Consider the following 22,488-nt stretch of genomic DNA (forward strand, 5'->3'; position numbering starts at 1 on the left):
GGGACCTTATCGAAAGCCTTCTGAAAGACCAAATACACCACATCCACTGGTTCGCCCTTATCTATTTAACAGTTACATCCTCAAAAAATTCCAGTAGATTAGTCAAGCACGATTTACCTTTTGTAAATCCATGTTGGCTTTGTCCGATCCTGTCACTGTTTCCCAAGTGCTCTGCTATTACATCTTTTATAATGAACTCTAGCATTTTCCCCACTACCGATGTCAGGCTTACCGGTCTCTAATTCCCCGTTTTCTCTCTACCACCTTTTTTGAACAGTGGGGTAACATTAGCTACCCTCCAATCCATGAGTACAGTTCCAGAGTCTATAGAATTTTGGAAGATGACCAGCAATGCAGCTACTATTTCTAGGGCCACTTCCATAAGTACCCTAGGATGTAGATTATCAGGCCCTGGGGATTTATCGGCCTTCAATCCCGTCAATTTCCCTAACACCATTTCCCTACAAATACTGATTTCTTTCAGTTCCTCCCTCTCATTAGACCCTATGTTCCCCGACATCTCTGGGAGGTTATTTGTGTCCTCCTTTGTGAAGCCGGAACCAAAGTATGTATTTAATTGGACTGCCATTTCTTTGTTCCCCATTATAAATTCCGCTGACTCTGACTGCAAGGGACCTACGCTTGACTTCACCAATCTTTTCCTTTTCACATATCTATAGAAGCTTTTACAGTCAGTTTTTATGTTCCCTGAAAGCTTACTCTCATACTCTATTTTCCCTTTCTTAATTAATCCCTTTGTCCTCCTTTGTTGAATCCTAAACAGCTCCCAATCCTCAGGTTTACTGCTTTTTCTGGCCAATTTATATGTCCTCTCCTTGGATCTTATGCTATCCCTAATTTCCCTTGTTAGCCACGGTTGAGTCACCTTTTTTGTTTTATTTTTATGCCAAACTGGGATGAACAATTCTGTAGTTCATCCATGCGATCTTTGAATGTTTGCCATTCTGTTATTCTGAGGTGCTCCACACAGAGGCTTAGTCGATAATAGCCAAACCAGGCAGCCAAACTTCAGCTGATTGGAAGATTTCTGTTCCGTTACAGCACCAGAGGAAGGCGAATAGTCCTAATGATGACACAGCGCAACAGAAATTGCAAACTTACCGTACGGTGAACGAAACTGCTGATTCCAGGGGCAAGGTATATGGAAGCATCATGGCAGAGACTACGCGGACTGGCAGCATGTTTGTAAAGACTGCACCGAAACTTCTTCGTTCAGCACAGGCTTCAATTAATACTGAGTAAAAAGAACACAATTACAGAAAATCAATCAGCTTGCAATCAAAACAAATTAACAAATACACGTACAAACACAAGCCAAATTGGATTTTGGGGGGATGTGATGAGAGAGGAAGAGTCAGGGATATGAAAGAAACCATGTGGCACAGAAGTCTAGGAGACTGGGGTTCAGATCCTTCTCAGCCTCTGTGGTGGTTCCAAGATTTCGGATTGAACTGAATCTGACTGTTTTCTATCTAGTTCCCAGTGAACACAAAAAAACAATTCTGTTCCCATTTTGGAACAAATTTACAATCTCGCACTGAAAGGTCACTAGGATGGCTGGCTAGTTGTAGGAAATTGGAAAATTCACATGTTCTTCTGAAGCTGGGAGTTGAGGCTCACTTTTGGGGAAGCGAAGAGGGACTTGTAACTCTGGTCTTTGTTATACCAGATGCCAACACTGGTGCAAAATAAAATGGAAAAATGCTCCAGTATCCGGAACCAACATAATGACGTCAATAATTTCAGACATTAACATTGTGGGGTAGGGGTGGAGAGAATCTTAGTGACATAGCTCACAGGTGCATCATAGGGGGGAATTTTTCAGGGGATCAGCGGGCGCATTTGGTGGCGGGTCAGGTGGGAAAAATGTTTTATTTGACAGCAGGTCGGGACCCCACTGTCAACCTGCCGCCACGCACCTTTCCCAGATGTCGGGTCTGTCAACACTGAACCGTTCCGACACGCAGCGGCGGGCAGGCAATTCAGGTCATTATGACCTTGTTAATAGCCCCTAAAGAAGTATTTTGAGCTCACCTTTACATATTATGAGGTCACCCAGGGGGCCACGCTGCTCGGGGATCACGTCAGGTAAGCAGGTCAGGAGTTGTATGACCATGGAATCATCTCATTACTTGACAGCTGCAAATGTGCTATAAAAGCTCCCATCTGAAATCTGTTCACTTTCCAAGCTCAGAAGCTGTTGCTTACTGCATTTGGAAAACAGATTGAGCTTTATGCAGGTTGCAAGTGTTTCGACTAAACTCTCTATCCAGTGTCACCTCATTGGAACAATCTCTCTCACCATTGACAGATCAATTCTGTCGTCTCAACTTCACCTGCCATCTATTACATCAGCATCGGTGCCCTTGAACGTATCTCAGCTTGGTCCTCAGAATCCCACCACAATCAGCCCCAACACCAGCAGCACCAGGCACACCAGCAGCATCAACAACACCACCAATCAACTCCGCAATCAACTGATGCTGCACAGAACAGAGGGCATCAGCACCTGATCACATTGCTGCCTGGGAGGCCAGGGATGGCCTCACCATGGCCAGATTTACTTCACTTGACGCTGTACACTCTGGCTGCCACCTGATGTGCCAGGTTGGCATCACCCCACACCAGCACCATAAAGCATCCCTACAATGCCCAAGCCATTCGTTTCACACTCATGACCATTGCAGGAGGGGGGGGGTACGCATACCATTATGTCTCACCATTCACTGCAACTCACTAAGCCACTTCCAAAGGTGCACACAAATCTGTCCAAGAAAGCAAAGTGTTGAAAGTAAAGATTTCAATGCTTGACAGCACATTAACAGAAACTTCACATGAACATTGGCTAAAACACACAAGTGCCTACCCTTGTGTGTTGTTAGTTGGTATGATTGGACTAGGATGAAGGTGAGTGTGAGGGGTAGCTAGTGAGATGGGGATGTTATAATGTAGATAGAGAGGGATGAGTGGAGGTGCAAGGTAAGTTGGTGTGAGTAAGGATGTGCAGGAGTAGGGTAGGGAAGGGAAGGCAGATTGATGGGGATGTGATGAGAGTCACAGCAGGATGAGGTTGAGTGTGGCTTTGCAGTAACGTTTCATGATCTATTGAGATCATTGAAAGGTTTGTGCCACTGCAGCCTGGTCCTCCTGACGACACCCCTGCGTGTGCCCTCTTGTGCAATGTGCAACCAGGCTGTGTTGATCTCCTGGGGAGGTTTCTTCCGCCCATCGGAAGGGAAGAGAACCTCCCTGCGTGCTGTGACTCCCTCCATAAGCATATGGAGGGGGGTCATGGGAGAGCCTGGGTGCAGCCCTGCACCTCTGTGCAGTGCTTGTCAGTGTTTGCAACTCCTCAATGCTGTGGAACACTGACAGCACAAATGTCCCTTTAAGGAAACCGGCTGATGACACGTCATCGAATGACGTCACCAGACCCGTTTCCTTCAATTGGCCAGGAAACTCGCTGGGCGGGATTAACGAGTCAAATCGGGGGAAAATCATTTTGGACAGCGGGCCGGAGCCGGCAGCGAGGCCGGGACCCGCCGCCGACGTCACCCGCCACGGACCCGCCGAGGTTGGTAAAATCCAACCCTTGGAGTGAGAACAAACTGGTTTGCATCAACCATTATTGGGTGGAAAATCATTTAATGGGTGGAAAATAGTGAGCCGGTGATTATGATTTCATCAACAAGAGGAGGCAGAATTTCACATCCAAGTCATTGCAAAGGAAAAAAAAAAGCTAGCAAGTTTAGAAAATTAAATCCATTTTGATAGAATTCAAAAGAGTCATCAGCATCGGGAAATATTAGGAGTGAGATTTATGATTTCTTTTTAAAGCCCAACATGAATCATAAATCCATTTAAATATATGGAGCTCCCGGTTAGCCCAGTGAGCAAAAAGATTGCTTAGTGTAGTATTAAGCCACATAGACCAGATAATCTGAGTTTCAATTACCCACAGGTGGCTGGAGATGAGAAAATAATTTTATAAATGAATAGGTGAGTCAAAGCAAGCTGCTTTTGCACAGCTGTTATAAAAGAGTTACACCCACTGTCAGTCCTCTCCCCCGCTCAAAAAATCCAACCTCGACCCCACTGTCCTTTCCCCATCGCCAACCTCCCTTTCCCCTCCTAAGTCCTTGAACGTGATGCCGCCTCCCAAATCCATGCCCATTTTTCCTGCAACTCCACATTTGAATTTCTCCAATCAGGTTTCCGCCATTACCACAGCACTGAAATGGCCCTAGTCGTAATCATAAATGACATCCTCTGTGACTGTGGTGCACTATCCCTCCTCATCCTTCTCTACCACTCTGCAGCCTTTGTCACGATTGGCCACAAAATCCTCCACTCCAACAAATCTCCAGCTCAAAGAGACTACCCTTGCTTGGTTCCACCCTTACCTATCCAATTATAGCCAGAGCATCTCCAGCAATAGTTTCTCTTCACGCCCCTGCACCTCTGTTTATCCTTGGCCCTTTCCTCTTCCTCATCTACATGCTGCTCCGTAGCAACGTAAGAAATAGGAGCAGGAGTAGGCCATTCGGCCCTTCGGCCTGCTCCGCCATTCAATGAGATCATGGCTGATCATCTACCTCAACTCCATTCACCGGCCTTATTGCCATATCCCTTGATGCCCTTACTAGTCAGAAATCTATCAACTTCTGCTTTGAATATACCCAATGGCTGAGCCTCCACAGCCCTCTGGGTTAGAGAATTCCAACGATTCACCACCCTCTGTGTGAAGAAATTTCTTCTCATCTCAGTCCTGAATGGCCTACCCTTTATCCTGAGGCTGTGGCCCCTGTTTCTAGATTCCCCAGCCAAGAGAAACATTCTCCCAGCATTCATTCTATCAAGCCCTGTAATAATTTTGTATGCTTCAATTAGATCCCCTCTCATTCTTCTGAATTCAAGAGAATACATGCCTAACCTACTCAATCTCTCCTCATACGACAGTCCCGCCATCCCAGGAATCAATCTCGTGAACCTTCGTTGCACTCCCTCCATGGCAAGCATATCCTTCCTTAGGTAAGGAGACCAAAATTGTACACAGTACTCCAGGTGTGATCTCACCAAGGCCCTTCATACCTTTTAAGTCTCCCAATCTACCATGGCCAACTACCATGGAGACCAGGGTCCTCAATTTAAATAAAGGAAACTACGATGGTCTGAGGAGCGAGTTGGGTAGGATTGATTGGGGAATGGCACTCAAAGGGTTGACGGTGGATAGGCAATGGCAAACGTTCAAAGACCGAATGGATGAACAACAGAATTTGTTCATCCCAGTTTGGCATAAAAATAAAACAAAAAAGGTGACTCAACCGTGCCTCACAAGGGAAATTAGGGATAGCATAAGATCCAAGGAGAGGGCATATAAATTGGCCAGAAAAAGCAATAATCCTGAGGATTGGGAGCAGTTTAGGATTCAACAAAGGAGGACAAAGGGATTAATTAAGAAAGGGAAAATAGAATATGAGAGTAAGCTTGCAGAGAACATAAAAACTGACTGTAAAAGCTTTTATAGATATGTGAAGAGAAAAAGATTGGTGAAGTCAAGCGTAGGTCCCTTGCAGTCAGAATCGGGGGAATTTATAATGGGGAACAAAGAAATGGCAGACCAACTAAATACATATTTTGGTTCTGTCTTCACAAAGGAGGACACAAATAACCTCCCAGAGATGTCGGGGAACATAGGGTCTGATGAAAGGGTGGAACTGAAAGAAATCGGTATTTGTAGGGAAATGGTGTTAGGAAAATTGATGGGACTGAAGGCCGATAAATCCCCAGGGCCTGATAATCTACATCCCAGGGTACTTAAGGAAGTGGCCCTAGAAATAGTAGATGCATTGCTGGTCATCTTCCAGAACTCGATAGACTCTGGAACGGTACCCATGGATTGGCGGGTAGCTAATGTTACCCCACTATTCAAAAAAGGTGGTAGAGAAAAGGCGGGGAATTATAGACCGGTAAGCTTGACATCGGTAGTGGGGAAAATGCTAGAGTCCATTATAAAAGATGTAATAGCAGAGCACTTGGAAAGCAGTGACTGGATCGGACAAAGTCAACATGGATTTACAAAAGGTAAATCATGCTTGACTAATCTACTGGAATTTTTTGAGGATGTAACTGGTAAAATAGATAAGGGAGAACCAGTGGATGTGGTGTATTTGGACTTTCAGAAGGCTTTCGATAAGGTCCCGCATAAGAGATTAGCGTGCAAAATTAAGGCACATGGGATTGGGGGCAAGGTATTGACTTGGACAGAGAACTGGTTGGCGGACAGAAAGCAAAGAGTTGGAATAAACGGGTCGTTTTCCGAGTGGCAGGCAGTGACTAGTGGGGTACCGCAAGGATCGGTCCTAGGACCCCAGCTGTTCACAATATATATTAATGATCTGGACGAGGGAATTGGATGTAATATCTCCAAATTTGCAGATGACACAAAGCTGGGTGGGAGGGTATGCTGTGAGGAGGATGTCGTGAAACTCCAGCACGATTTGGACAGGTTGGGTGATTGGGCAGGAACATAGCAAATGCACTATAATGTGGATAAATGTGAGGTTATCCACTTTGGTGGCAAAAACAGGAAGGCAGATTATTATTTGAATGGCAATAGATTGGGAGAAGGGGAAGTGCAAAGAGACCTGGGTGTTCTTGTACACCAGTCGCTGAAGATAAGCATGCAGGTGCAGCAGGCGGTTAAGAAGGCAAATGGTATGTTGGCCTTCGTAGCAAGAGGGTTCAAGTACAAGAACAAGGATGTCTTGCTGCAGTTGTACAGGGCCTTGGTGAGACCACACCTTGAGTATTGTGTGCAGTTTTGGTCGCCTTACCTGAGGAAGGACGTTCTTGCCATGGAGGGAGTGCAGCGAAGATTCACCAGGCTGATACCTGGGATGGCAGGAATGACGTATGAGGAGAGATTGTGTCGATTGGGCTTACACTCACTGGAGTTTAGAAGATTGAGAGGGGATCTCATCGAAACCTATAAAATTCTGTCAGGCCTGGACAGACTAGATGCAGGAAGGATGTTTCTGATGGCCGGGGAGTCCAGAACCAGGGGTCATAGTCTAAGGATAAGGGGTAAGCCATTTAGGACTGAAATGAGGAGGAATTTCTTCACCCAGAGAGTGGTGAACCTGTGGAATTCTCTACCACAGAGGGAGGTGGAGGACAGTTCATTAAATATATTCAAGAAGGAGTTAGATATATTTCTTAAGGCTAAAGGGATCAAGCGATATGGGGAGAAGGCAGGGACAGGGTACTGAATTTGGATGATCAGCCATGATCTCATTGAATGGCGGAGCAGGCTCGAAGGGCCGAATGGCCTACTCCTGCTCCTATCTTCTATGTTTCTATGTCCCTCATACACTTGTAGTTTCCTCTGTTTAGATTGAAGACCTTAGTTTCAGATTGGACTACATCACTCTCAAACTTAATATAAAATTCAATCACATCATCTGCAGAAACCAGCACCCATGGGACGGTGTACAGGTCAAGAAAATACATTTACCCATTGAGCAGTCAGGCTGCAGGTGACCTTACCTGAAGCATTGAGCAATGCTTTAGAAACAGGAGTAGGCCTTTCAGCCCCTCAAGCCTGTTGCGTCATTCAATTAGATCATGGCTGACGTTTGCTCACCTTGGTGAAGTCGTGGTGATAGATGTTCCAAGATCTGGTCATTATTCTTTTTGACTATGTCTATTACTCCCACTTGACCTCTCTCTACTGCTTCCAATGCCTCCTCATCATCATCTACTGTATCACATTCATTCGAAGCTGATGGTGAAGGGTTGCGCAAAGGTCGTGGCTGGTTCAACAGAGCTGCATGGTGGGGGTGGAAAAAATAAATAATTACTTCTTATTCTTCTCACGTGGCAAAAGCTGTTCTTTGGGTTGAAAAGAAACAAATCCTGATTACTGTTTAACTGCACTGCATATAATGTTCAATGTGACTGGAAACATTACAGGAAAGAAACACGGCAATTTGGGCTTATACCAGATACTTTTTCTGATGCCCAACACAGAAGGTTGCTCCCATAAGCAAGTCCTGGCTGTTGATGAACCAAAGTGTGACCTTATGCACAAACACCTGGGTGTATTTTGTGTCCAATACTCATTAAACAACTCACCTAGACAGAGATGACTCATCCACCCTCTATGTGGCTTTGGCACGAGACCAACACCACCGTCGCCAACAATTTGCATTTATAAAGTGCCTTTGACGTAGAAGAACATTTTAAGGGACTTCACAGAGGCATAAGGAAAAATGGACGCCGACACAAAGGAGGAAACATTAGGAGGGGTGGCCAAAAGCATGGTCAGAGAGGTGGGTTTTAAAAGGAGGGTCTTATAAGGAGAGAGAAATGGAGGAGTATCGGGATGGTATTTCAGAGCATGGGGCCTTGGCCTAGGCAATGGAAAGCATGGCCACCAATGGTGGGGTGAAGGGAGGGGAAATTCACACACAAGAGGCCAGAGTCAGAGAAAATGAGTGTGTGAAGGGATGGGGCAAGTAGGGGTGGATGAGATTACAGGGACAGGGAGGAATCTAAACACAGGATAAGAATTTTATATTTGAGGCGTTGGGGGATTGTGAGCCATTGAGAGGACAGAGATGATTGGCGACCAGGATTTGGTGCAGGATAGGATATGGGCAGCAGAGTTTTGGATATACAGGTAGACTACCCTTTATCCGAACTTCCGAAAACCGAAACCCTCTAAAAACCGAAGGTTTTTTCGTTCAGCGTAAGTCGTGCGCACGACATGACCAGAGTGGCGCACGACTTACGCTGAGCAGGGCAGAGGGTCACTGAGTTCCCTCCTGGGTAGGAGATTGCAGGCCGAGCCGGGCAGTGTGAAGGAGGTATACCGGGAGAGTGAACCCAACAATACAGCGGCCCGTCCGATAGCTGCAGCGGCCTGTCCGATATTCTTTTCTCCCCCCCGACCCCCGACCCCCCCCACCCTTTCGGATAAGGGATAGTGTATCCTTTATCCGCACTTCCGAAAACCAAAATCCTCTGAAAACTGAAAGTGTTTTCATTCAGCGTAAGTCGTGCGCACGACCCCGACCCCGACCCCCGCCGACCCCCACCCCCAACCCCCCGCCGACCCCCCCGCCGACCCCGACCCCCGCCGACCCCGACCCCCCCCGCCGACCCCGACCCCCTGCCGACCCCCACCCCCGACAAATTTCCCAGTCTTATAAAATACCTTCCGAAATCCGAAATTTTCCGAAAACCGAAACACGGCTGGTCCCGAGGTTTTCGGATAAAGGATAGTCTACCTGTACTGAAGTTTACGGAGGGCAACAGATGGGAGGGGGGCTAGGACAGCATTGGTGTAAATTGAGTCTAGAGACGACAAAGGCAGAAATAAGTGTTTCAACGTCAGCAAGGCCAAGGTGGGGTGGAGGAGGACACTTACGGAGGTGGATGTAGGGGACCTTGGTTTAAAATTAATTTTAAAACACCACACTCAAATTGGAAGTTACACCTCCTTTTAAATCCAATGCACTGGTTAAAGACAACACATCTACTGTAACACTTTAAAGGGGCAAATGTATTCTTAATATGAAAACATTTTGATTGCCAAACCTGTCATGAATAAAAACAAAATGCCACCGGGGAAGGTGCTCTAGTCCTGATCCAAAGTAAGTCAACTTGAGATAATAATGTTTTGGACTAGCTGTCAAGTGCATGTTTGGAAGAACCCAAACACCTACTACATGCCTTTTGTCATCATCCCTTTGTGATTATAGGTTGTGCAATTTCGCTGTCAATGTTCAAGTAGATTGCCTACGTGTCAGGTTGACCTTCAAAGCATCTATGACAATAAAGATTCCACACATTTTTGGCATCAGTAGTTTCATTTGCCGTACAGGGGAAAAGCATGGCTCTGTGGATGTGGTCTATATAAATCCTGCAAAGATTGTATTTTGCTGGTTCATTAAGGAGTCTGTTATCTCTCTCAAAAATATTTATTCCAAGCACTGGAAGGAAGTTATCAAAAGCTTCTATTCTGACTGGGTTGGCTGTTTAACCCTTTGTTAACAGCTCCAGACTGTTGTATTTGAACTCATTTAATATCCTGCTTGTCCTGCTGCTTCTGGGAATAGCCTGTTTGGCAGGTTAGTCTGTTACAAAACTTGAATGGCATGGCCAATGATATCTGTTCTCTGAAGTGAAAAGAGACACAATATAGAGCTCCTACATACTATCTGGTAACAATAAAAGGGTTCCTTGTTTGCCTGGGGCAGAATATCCCACATTATTTTACTCTTAGATAAAGAGAGTGAGTGAGGGCTTTCATTTGGAAGTGGACTTTCCTGTTGGACTTGAGGAAAAGTATTTGGAGTAAGCTCAAAATTGTATATTCTGGAGGTACAAACCAGGAAAAGCCAGATGGCTGGGGTTCAGGAGGTGGAGAAAAAGAATATAAATAACTGTAAGACAGCATACTGGTGGAATAGGGTTGATTACATATTGTTGTCTTGCCAAAATGTTTCAGCAGCAGCACCTGGGACCCAAAAACACAAACTACAAGAGCACAATATTACGAGCTATTTCACCTTGTCCAGAACAGTAGAACCAAAGGACACAGCCTATGCTTGAAGGGGGATAAACTCAAAACTATTTGCGTGTGATGTATTATCACATGGTTTGTCACATGGTTTAGTATGAGCATGCTTAGTTCGCTCTGGCCTAGTAAAGCAAGCTCATGAACTAGCAATTGCTGTCTCTGTCCTTCAGTTGTTCTACCTACATATATTACACTGCGGAAACAATATTTCGAGTGCGAGTGGCCAATCTATGGAACAGACTTTCTAGGGAGATGGTGAAGGGGTAATTACAGTCCTAGCCCTTTTGGGCTATTCCAGATCAGGCGTATTCCCCAGACGTTCACCTTCAACTTAAGTTAGAGATAGCTGAATTCCATAAGATGCTTAAATGGGTCTAAAGGTGATATACCTATCAATTCATTCCATGAAAAGCGACGAGTTAAGATAGTAACTATAGGTTTTTATTGGCTAAATAACAGAGCCCGCCCTCGTGGGTGATCGGTTCCAACAAGGAAGAATACTAGCCAAGCGGTCACCTTTATACCTGGGCAAGCAGGCGGAGCCATGGGCGGAGTCAGCTGAGGTATGCCTAGGTATAACAGCGTGCGTGGCAAGAGGTAACCTTGTGTAGTGATAACAACAGTGTAAACAGTGATAACAACAGTGTAACAATAGTGAACGGTTGTGAACGATAACAGTGGTTTACCACATTCACCCCTTGTTTAAAATTGAGTCCGGCGGGGTGAAGTGTACTACCAGTTCGTGTATGTCAGTCTATCAGGAGGCCTCGTAAGCCTTTCTGATCGGCGCAGCAGCGGCGGCGATGGTGCGGTATCCGATGTTAATGCTGGTGTCTGCGTGGTCGACGAAGGCTCCTGGGGTTCCAGCATGCCGCCTACAGGAGCTGGATTTGGGGGAGTGGTGGGGGATAACGGTCGTATCTCAGGGGTGCCCGAGGGTGCGAGGTCTCGCAAGGAGACTGTGTCCTCCCACCCGTCTTGGTATGCCACATAGGCATACTGGGGGTTGGCGTGCAGGAGGTTCACCCTCTCGACCAGAGGGTCCATTTTATGGGTCCTCACGTGCTTCCGCAGCAGGACGGGTCCCGGAGAAGTCAGCGATGTTGGTAGCGAGGTTCCCGTAGTCGACTTCCTGGGGAAAACAAACATTTGCTCATGAGGGGTGGCGTTAATGGCGGTACAAAGCAGTGACCGGATGGAATGGAGCGCTGCCGGGAGGACTTCCTGCCAGCGAGAGGTTGGGAGGCCCTTAGACTTTAGGGCTAAGAGGACGGCCTTCCAAACTGTCGCGTTCTCTCTTTCCACCTGGCCGTTCCCCCGGGGGTTGTAGCTGGTGGTCCTGCTCGCAGCACTACCTCTCGCGAGCAGGAACTGGCGAAGTTCCTCGCTCATGAAGGATGAGCCCCGGTCGCTATGTATATAGTTCGGGAACCCGAACAAGGCGAAGAGGTCGTTCAGGCATTTGATGACCGTGGTACTGGTCATGTCTGGGCAGGGGATGGCAAAGGGGAAGCGGGAGTACTCGTCAATAATGTTGAGGAAGTACACATTACGGTCAGAGGACGGGAGGGGCCCCTTAAAATCGATGCTCAAGCGCTCGAAGGGGCGGGTGGCCTTGATCAGGCTTGCTCTGTCCAGCCTATAGAAATGCGGTTTGCATTCGGCACAGGCTTGGCAGTTCCTGGTCATGGTCCTGACCTCCTCGATGGAGTAGGGCAGGTTGCGGGCCTTGATGAAGTGGTAAAGTCTAGTGACCCCGGGGTGGCAGAGGTCGTTGTGGAGGGTCCGTAGTCTATCAACTTGCGCGTTGGCGCATGTACCTCGTGATAGAGCATCTGGGGGCTCGTTGAGTTTACCAGGCCGGTACAAGATATCGTAATCGTAGGTGGAGAGCTCAATTCTCCACCTCAAGATCTTGTCGTTCTTGATTTTGCCCCTCAGCTTGTTATTAAACATAAAAGCAACCGAACGCTGATCGGTGAGGAGGGTAAATCGTTTGCCTGCCAGGTAATGCCTCCAGCGTCGTACCGCTTCCACAATCGCCTGGGCCTCCTTCTCGACAGAAGAGTGTCGGATCTCAGGGCCCTGAAGGGTCCTTGAGAAGAAGGCCACAGGTCTCCCCGCCTGGTTAAGGGTTGCAGCTAGGGCGAAGTCGGATGCATCGCTCTCCACTTGGAAAGGGATGGACTCATCCACTGCGTGCATTGTGGCCTTCGCAATGTCTCCTTTTATGAGGGAGAAGGCTGCGCATGCTTCTGCTGTCAGGGGGAAGGAGGTGGACTTCATGAGGGGTCTGGCTTTGTCCGCATAATTGGGCACCCATTGGGCATAGTAAGCGAAGAGCCCCAGGGTTCTCTTCAGTGCCTTTTGACAGTGGGGAAGGGGAAGCTCCATGAGGGGGCGCATTCTTTCGGGGTCGGGGCCGATGACTCCGTTCTCTACTACGCAGCCGAGGATGGCAAGGCGTGAGGTGTTGAACATACATTTCTCCTTATTGTAAGTGAGATTCAGCCGTTGGGCCGTACGGAGGAATTTCTCCAGATTAACATCATGGTCCTGCTGGTCGTGGCCGCAGATGGTGACGTTATCTAGATAAGGAAACATGGCCTGCAGCGCGTTCTGGTCAACCATCCGGTCCATCTCCCTTTGGAAGACCAAAACCCCGTTGGTGACGCCGAAGGGAACCCTAAGGAAGTGGTAGAGGCGGCCATTCGCCTCGAAGGCGGTATATTGGCGGTCCTCAGGGCGGATAGGGAGTTGGTGATAGGCCGACTTATGGTCGATGGTGGAGAATACCCGGTACTGTGCAATCTGGTTGACCATATCAGATATGCGGGGAAGGGGGTATGCGTCCAGCTGGGTGTACCGGTTTATGGTTTGGCTGTAGTCGATGACCAGGCGGTGTTTATTGCCGGTCTTAACGACTACGACCTGGGCACGCCAGGGGCTGGTGCTCCCCTCGATGATGCCCTCCTTCAGGAGTCGCTGCACCTCAGAGCTAATAAAAGCTCTGTCCCCGGCGCTGTACCGCCTGCTCTTGGTAGCGACGGGTTTACAGTCGCGGGTGAGGTTAGCGAACAAGGAGGGGGGCGGGACTTTGAGAGTGGAGAGGCCGCAGGTGGTACGCGGCGGGCGGTTTAAAAACTGCTGGTTGTAGACTGTGAGTGGGGGGAGGGGTCCACTGTATGCCAAAGTGACACTTCGAAGGTGGCATTGGAAATCCAGCCCTAGTAGGACGGCAGCGCAGAGCTGGGGCAGGACGAGAAGTTTAAAGTTTTTATATTCCGTGCCCCTAACCGACAGGGTCACCACACAGTAGCCGCTGACGTCTGTTGAATGGGACTTCGACACCATCGAGATCCGATGGCGCGTTGGCCGGACAGTGAGGGAGTAGCAGCGCACCGTGTCTGGGTGAATAAAACTCTCCGTGCTCCCGCTATCGAACAGGCAGGTCGTGGCGTGGCCGTTTACTTCGATGTCCATCATGGACCTGGACAGATGATGCGGGAGAGCTTGGTCAAGCGTGACGGAGGCCAGTGTATGGCTGAGTGAGCTGCTGTAGTCGGCAGGTGAGGCGGTGGTCGGGTCTGGAGACAAAATGGCGGCCGAGTGCGGCGAACAAAATGGCAGCGCCCATGACGCGGATCCCCACGAGGTCGAAGTTGGACAAAATGGCGGAGAAGATGGCCACCCCCACGACTCACATGAGGCACTGCTGGCGTCTGTGGCCTTGATCAACGAGTCCCAGGGTCGCGCAGCACTGTACCCGGAGTACGTCTCGAGGTCCCGATGGGCCACTTCCAGGGAGCGAGCGAGGGCTGCAGCTGCTTTCAAGCCGAGGTCCTTTGATTCGAGCAGTCTTTGACGTGAGTAGTCGGACCGAAGACCTTTCACGAAGGCATCACGGATATTTCCTTCAGCATGTTGTGCAGCCGATACAGCTTTAAAGTCACAGTCCCTGCCGAGTGTTTGTAGCGCCCGTAAAAATTCATCTACAGACTCTCCTGGCTGTTGCGAGCGGGATCTTAGGAGATGTCTGGCATACATCGAATTTACTGGGCTCCGGTACTGCTCTTTTAGCAGGTCGAGGGCCTCCTCGTATGTAGCAAGGTCCCGGATGAGTGCAAATACTTTAGGGCTCACCTGGGCGGTCAGAACTCTTAGTTTGTCGGCTTCCGATGGCACGCCGGAGGCTACCAGGTAGGATTCAAAGCAGCTCAGCCAGTGATCGAAGTCGAGGGCTGAATTCGCTGCCTGTGGATTTAGATCCAGGTACGGCGGTCGGAGGGCTCGCAGCCAAGTCGGCTGCTGGGGCTGTTGTAGCTGGCCGTTTGGCTGGTTGTTTGGCTGCTCCAGTCCAGTCATTTCAAAATTTAGCCAATAAAATTGATATACCTATCAATTCATTCCATGAAAAGCGACGAGTTAAGATAGTAACTATAGGCTTTTATTGGCTAAATAACAGAGCCCGCCCTCGTGGGTGATCGGTTCCAACAAGGAAGAATACTAGCCAAGCGGTCACCTTTATACCTGGGCAAGCAGGCGGAGCCATGGGCGGAGTCAGCTGAGGTATGCCTAGGTATAACAGCGTGCGTGGCAAGAGGTAACCTTGTGTAGTGATAACAACAGTGTAAACAGTGATAACAACAGTGTAACAATAGTGAACGGTTGTGAACGATAACAGTGGTTTACCACAAAAGGTTCAGGCTATCTCTCCCTAAAGGAAAGGAACGACTAAACATGTTACCGTCCTCCGCATAGTACTTTTAATAAGTTGAACTAGGCTGTAACCTTCCGGATATTATGAGGGTCCGGAATAGCCCCCAGAATTCTGCAACTCCTTACAAAAGAGTGTACAGAATTTGTGGGTTCTTGAGTCTATACAGAATTACTCTGAGACAATTCTAAAAATATAGGGCTAAAAATTGAGTAGCGCCAGGGCGCTACTTTATGCGCCCTGGAAAAATTAGCGTCCCCGCGCCAGAAATTGAGTGGTTGCGCCCCAAGAGGGAAGCGGGGCGCTACTGGAGGCGCCCCGCATCCCTCTTGGGGCGCTGAGAGTCAATATTGCGGCGTTATGTGCCGCAGCACCACACGCTGCGGCACGTCGCGCCGCAGTATTGCAGGCCTTCCTCCCCTTCTTAAAGGGGAGGGGCCTTGTGCAGCGTGACCTGGGGCCCAGCTGTGCCCCCGGGGATCGGGAGTGCAGGCAAAAGAGCCCGGCACTCAAGAGAAGTGCCGGGCTCTTGGAGCGCAGCCAGCACTCCGTGGGGTGGGGGCGGTGCGTTTCAGGAGGTCTGGGACGGGAGCGCAGGTAGGTGCTGGCAGGCGGCCGGCAGGTGGACAGCAACAAAAATGGCTGCCCCGCCCCTCGCATTTAAATTGCGCCTCCCCGGCCGCAGGTACGCCCCCCTGACCCCGTCGGACATAGCGTCCGGCGGTAAGTCAGGGGGCGCTCCCGAAGATCATGGCCGGGGCGTGAGTGGGGCGCTGCGCACACCAATGACATCATCGCCAGCGGCGCAACGCCGCAGGGCACTACCGGTTAGCACCACCACTAACCTCCCACTGAATTTTGTGGGAGGCGTGGGTAGTGCCGTGCCCAGGCGCTAGTTGGTTTGCGTCCCGTTAGCGACCTCTTAAGGCGCTAATGGGAGGCGCAACCAACTGAATTTTCCCCCCATATAGTTTTATTTAAGAGCCGACATTCAGTTAACGTCTGTTGAATCAGTCGCAACTTTAACAATTCAAAATACAATTAGCTTACATTTCTTATTTCTCAGAGATCCTTATTCTCAAATCTTTACTTCGTTACATTTCTTATTTCTTACTTATTTCTAAATCCAGAACATCCACCAAAATCAATCTGACTTCCCGAGACTCATAGTTAAAAACTTACAGAGATGCCTCCGGAAAGTTGAGAAACGCCCTGCCCGTTCAGCATGTTCTGGCTTCTGTTAAAAAAGGTCTTATTTTATACACTTTTAGCAGTGGTTTCTTCTTTGATGTTCCCTGCTGATGTCAGCTAATTGTTTTATTCATTCTCTCTGTTTGAATGCTTCTATTCTTTACCCTCATTTCAGCGGTTGCTCTTAGACTTCTGTCTCTTGTTTAGGTGTTTCAAATACGTATCATAAAATAGCTACTATCGATTTATCTCCTTGATGTAATTCTTATTGGCCCAGAAATTCGGGTCTCCACGGGTGAGTACGCACGGGGTAATCACGCGTGGGCCCGATGGAAGTGCCGGTTTCTTGCATGTACTGCACATGCGCGGGAAACCGGCACTTCCGTTCCTCTGAACGAAGAGGTTCAGAGGTGGAACGCGTGCGCGTGGGAGTCTGCGCGTGCGCTTTGAACTTACGTTTTTTTTTACAGGTTTTTCCGTGAGGGTAAGTCTTTAGATTTTAGAAATGTAAAAACCAGGCGTAAGGTCTGCATTTTAAAAGGTAAGTGGTCAATTAATTAAAATTAAAACATTTTTTCCACAGGTTTATTATTTTTAAATACTTTAAAGCAAGGTAAGTTTATTTTTAGCCCCGTTTGAATATAAAATTATTTTTTTCAAAAATTTAAATTATTGTTTAAAATAGTTATTTAATGTAATTTATAGTTTATTTAAAAAGTGTGATGATTTTTAAAAATTTATTTGAAGGTTTACTACTATTTTGGGGCCGTAGTATTTATACGTTTTGACAGGGCTTTTCCCTGCGCCGATTGGCTGCCCATGGCCCACGTGATCCCAGGGGACGCATCGCACTAACTACGCCCCTGGGACACGCAAGCACTGCTCGCCGGCAGCTGGACCAGGCCCCGGAGCGGAATTCCACAGGGCCCTACAGCTCAACTGCCGGCGCACAAGGTAAGTGCAGGTCGGGGGCTTGCACCCGCGGGAAGCCCCCGACCCGAATTTCTGGGCCATCATCAGACATTGTGTCGCCGTGGTTTTCCACGTTCAACACAAAAACAATGCAATTGCTTGGTGTCATCTATTTGATGTCATATCTTCAAAGTCTTCTTGTTGGTATGGTTTTTACTATATGTAAATTGAAAACACTTTAACTCAGTGTTTATGCATTTCTTATTTACTTCAGTTGGTTGCATATTTAATCGTGTTTCCTGACTTATTTGATGTTATATTATGAAGGCATATGGTTGTTTAATATTCTAAGTTTCTGTTTGCATCAGTGTTAGCTTTTAACACTTTAAACTGGGTGATTCCATTGTGTTGGTTGCAAACCATAGACTCTCCGGAATCGCCAATGCCATTTCAATCTTTCATTGTTTTAGAATATTTAACTAATTCCCATTTCAAAGCTTGTTTACAACTTTATCAACTGATCTTTTCTCAGAAGCCTGTATTCTGTTTACAGCCTTGTGTCTTTTAAACCCAGTGGCCTAGAAATTCAGTTGCTTGCGCCACCAGTTTGCGCCCAAAGAGGCCACTCAGAGGCTTTAGCACCACTGGCCGCAACCGCCGCGATATTTAGCGGGGCGCTAATGGCGGCGTTAGCCTGTAGCGCTGCGCCGCCACCGATGACGTCATAGGTGTGCGCAATGCCCCGCTACCGCCCTGAACGCCATATTAGGTCGCCGCCGCCTCTTCCGCGCTGGCCGCAAATAGCGACCGGTACACAGGGGCCTACCTGTGGCGGTAGTGGCGCGAGTTAAGGAGGAGGTGCGGCCGGCCGCTTTTTCGGCGGCCGCCTGCCCGCACCTCCGTCCCCGGCCTCCTACACACCCCCCCCCCCCCCCCCGCGGCATTGCCGGCTGTTTCCCGAGAGCCCGGCACTTCTCCTTGGTGCCGGGCTCATTTGCCGGCACTCGCGAGCGTGGATCGCGCTGTTGCAGGCACCTCCCCTTAACAGTGGGAGGAAGGCCTGCAGTACCGCAGCCTGCCGTGCCGCAGCGGGTGGCGCTGTGGCACTTTGCGCGCCGATATTCAGTTTCAGCGCCCCAAGCGGGGCGCCGAAAGCCTTGTTTAGCGGCCGGCTTCCACTTGGGGCGCTGAAACTGAATATCCCGATGGCGCAAGTGGCTCCGCGCGCAGCGGTAATTCCTGCGCCCAGGCGAGCTTGGCGCCCCAAACTGAATTTTTAGCCCAGTATGTTCTGTATTAATATCAGAATTCTGTTCATAGTATCGTGTATTTCTCTGAATCATGGCTATTCCTTCACAATGGTGGAAGCAGGTAGTATTGATTCATTCAAATGCAAATTTTTGGATACAGTATATGAGTAATTTGAGCCGTGACACGTGGCAAGTGTACCATGCTTGGGAGGAAAAAGTTGGCAGAGGTTTTCCACTCATGTCCGCCAGGCCCTGATTTTCTGTCCACTCACTTTAATGGATGGAAAATCGTGAGCTGGCGAGGGCTGAAGTGGAAATCTCTGGCCACTGAATCTATATGAACACACTTCCCTATTCTTGATAAACAACTACAACCTAACCAAGGCTGGTACCATGGGAACATCAGAGCTAGGGAAAAAATAAATAAACTGGGCTGTTCTGGCAATTATAATTTCATCAATAAGTGGTGGGGGGGGGGGGCAGAATTTCATTACGAAGGAATAAAAATAAACAGCTAGCAAGTTTAGAAAATTAGATCCCATTTTGATAGAATTCAAAGAGTCAACAGCTTTGGGATATATTAGGAGTAAGATTTATGATTTTTTTTAAATAAAAAGCCCAACATGGATCATAAACCCATTTAAATATATGGAGCTCCCCATTAGCCCAGTAGTTAAAAACACTGCTCAGTGTAGTATTAAGCAACATAGACCAGATGATCTCAAGTATCAATTCCCAGAATGTGCCGAGTCAACTCGCCAAGGCTTCTTCGGCAGCACCTCCCAGACCCGCGACCTCTTCCACCTAGAAGGACAAGGGCAGCAGGCACATGGGAACACCATCATTTCCAAAGTCCTGGAACTCCCTCCCTAACAGCACTGTGGGAGCACCTTCACCACACGGACTGCAGCGGTTCAAGAAGGCGGCTCACCACCACCTTCTCAAGGGCAATTAGGGATGGGCAATAAATGCTGGCCTTGCCAGCGACGCCCACATCCCACAAATGAATATAAAAAACTGAACTCAGTGAGGATGCAGTAGGTTCGCTACAATTAGCTTCAGTACCATTGGATAAGTGAAGGGGAACAAATACAGCCTGTTCCGGGTCACAATGCAGTGCCATCTGCTGGAGGACAAGATGTGATGCCACAGGAATCAAATAATTCTGCTTTCTGGTTAACTGCGTGTCTATAGATATTTTGTGTGCTGCATTCACTTCAGCTCTTTAGAATAGTTTTGTTTTTCAGTCCAAGTAAATGCCAGTTTCCCCAAATACACTGATATTTTTCCAAAATTTAAAATTGAACTGTATCACAGCAAAAATATTTTCTGACGGTGACAGGATGGGAGGTAAACTGACATCAAAATATATGCTTTGGCATGTTGTTGCTTAGCGTCACCACAAGATGGCAAAAAAAAGCACCGAGAAGCAAGCTTCTGAATTAAAGATCAGGGAAAGTATAGCGACAAAGTAAACTGAACAAAGTAGGCTGAAGGGTTTGATTATTCCAATTTATCAGTAAGCACAACCCTTCATCCTTCTTCCACTTTCCAAAAGTCCACACTGTGATCCTCAGTCGGAAGGTATGGAGTTGTTTGGGCTACAGTCCTCATCCCCGGTATCATTAATGCCACAACTTGGTTGATCCATCAGGAGGCAGGTTAGAAAGTGAAACTACACCCCCACCACTTCCAAGGAGATTTTTCTCCCTCTATGTAGAATCTGAAGACCAGTGACACTCCCTAGCAAGTAGCCAAGCGTGAATGTTACTCGAGACTGGGATTCCGTCAAGTCATTCCACAGTTATGGCAGAAAATGGAAGCTTTGTGTGATATTTGTTTCCCGATGTGTAGATGCTATTCTATAAACCAACAGTTAAATGAAACTCTTTTTTTATATGCTTTTAAAAGTCAGCAACTGCAGCACACCTTTTGATTTATCTTTGCTGTAATTCTAAATGGCAGTGACAGCAATGTGGCAACCACAAAACAAACATGGCTGCCACCAACAGGTTTACCTCAAAGCCTTGCACAATTGAAACAGTTTTAGAAGCTATTACCAGCTCCTTGGGCTTAAAACCAGCAAAGTTTGATGCATGGTTTGGGGGAAATTCAGACCAATTCTGTGCCAGTATGTTGCCTATAGAATGACTTTTAGGTGCAGTTTTTATTTTAAATTTTACCGATAGGAAGTTGTGTGACATCAGAAGAGTTCAAAATCATCATATGTGAATGGCAGACAGGCCCTGTAGTGAACGGTGACCGATCCTTCCATCAATAGCAGCAAGTGCGCTGTGACCAAAGCGATAACATGACCCTGTGGCTACCACATCTTGCAGTCTCCCCACTGAATTAGGAGGATGGCCTATTTATTTGTATGTGGAGATTGAATGATTGAGCGACAAGGAATGCAAAATCTAGCACATCCACAGACCACTCTACTTCTTATTAGGGTATAAATTTTGATCTGGAGTTTCACAAAGGGAGGAATTATTCTGCTAGCTTGGTTGATCACACTAAACCATATAAAGCAAGCACACAGAAGACTGCAGCATTTGACTCCATGTAAATTTATACACATCGAAAGAGGACAACATGGTTAATCGGCAAACTTCTGCGCACTTGTCCTTGCAGAAGCCCATGGAGATGGTCTGAATCCAACTCTGGAATGGCTACCAAGAAAGAGATGGGATAAAATAAAATAAGAGGAATCTTGGCAAAGGGATGGGGTGGTGTAACATCTGCACTGAGAATTTCCAGGCAAGAGCAGGAAAAGAAATTTGGCATCAATATTTACCTGGTCTTCAATGGACCAGTGGGTGCTCCAAAACTGATCTAATTGAGGAACAGATGGAACTCGAGCACTGAGTAGATCTTAACCTTTCTTCCCAAAATTCTTATCGTCTCTTTAAAAGCGATTGGGTAGATGCACTGTTGAGTTTGTTCAGACTCACTAAAGCATTGCAACTGTTCTTTAAGCTACATGATACAGGAAACTTTTTTTTATCCGGCACGGACGGGACCGACGTGGTGCCGGTTCATCAAAAATTCCGGATAACCGAAAGCTATAGTAAAAGATACGGAGAGCTGACAGCTCCGTATAAAGCAACAAACCCTGTTGCTTAGCAACAAGTGTAGAACAACGGCCACAAGTTCCAAGCGTCTCTGTAGCTTAGCAACAGCTGCAGCCACACCCTTGCACAGCAACAGATGAAGGAAGGCAAATACAATATGAAGTAAAACCTACTCCTGAATTTTGCCGGTTAACCGAGATTTCCGGTTATTTAGGTGCCGGTAAATCGAAAGTTTCCTGTATACAATGTTTGTGACTGCCTCTAGTAATTAAAACCAATTTTACAGAACGTCGTTCTCACAGATTTAAATAGAGACAGCAAATGCATCTGCACATTTAGAAAGTATAGCAGAAAAACCATAGGTCCACACTCACCACTCCTCTTGAGGAAGTCAACTGCATCACTATATCCCTGTTTGCACATATCCCGCATCACCTGCCAACCAGATTAAAACATAGAGCGAATGAATCTGTATTAGAATTGGGCATGCCAATTACTAACTTTGCATACATTTTCACACACTTTTCATTGGTAAATATGCCCACTGTGGAATGTTTATTCAGTCAAAAATATTTTTAAAACATGGAAATGTAAAGAATTCAGGCAAAGTACATTTCACAAAGTGTGTGTGTCCACCTTAATCCAAGTTCTTCATGCACTTTTCTATCCCTGTGTTACCTTTTGTTCAAAAACCAACTCCATTTGGTCAGGGCATCTCAGCCTCTTCATGTTTGC

At 47.4% G+C, this 22,488-nt stretch overlaps 1 protein-coding gene across 1 annotated transcript in view; it reads right to left on the reverse strand.

Annotated features, from left to right (window-relative positions):
• pnpla2 (patatin-like phospholipase domain containing 2) overlaps window positions 1-22,488 on the reverse strand; it is a 90,528-nt gene that overhangs the window by 13,383 nt on the left and 54,657 nt on the right. Inside the window, exons 5-7 of the mRNA XM_086007641.1 lie at window positions 22,128-22,188; window positions 7,667-7,849; window positions 1,123-1,255 (exon numbers count right to left, since the gene is read on the reverse strand). Of these exons, the coding sequence (XP_085863767.1) occupies window positions 1,123-1,255; window positions 7,667-7,849; window positions 22,128-22,188 (377 nt within the window). The remainder of the gene's footprint in view (window positions 1-1,122; window positions 1,256-7,666; window positions 7,850-22,127; window positions 22,189-22,488) is intronic.

This window comes from Somniosus microcephalus, chromosome 15, assembly GCF_052327205.1.
Source record: "Somniosus microcephalus isolate GS21.2 chromosome 15, FLI_Smic_1.0, whole genome shotgun sequence".
Lineage (NCBI taxonomy): Eukaryota > Metazoa > Chordata > Chondrichthyes > Squaliformes > Somniosidae > Somniosus > Somniosus microcephalus.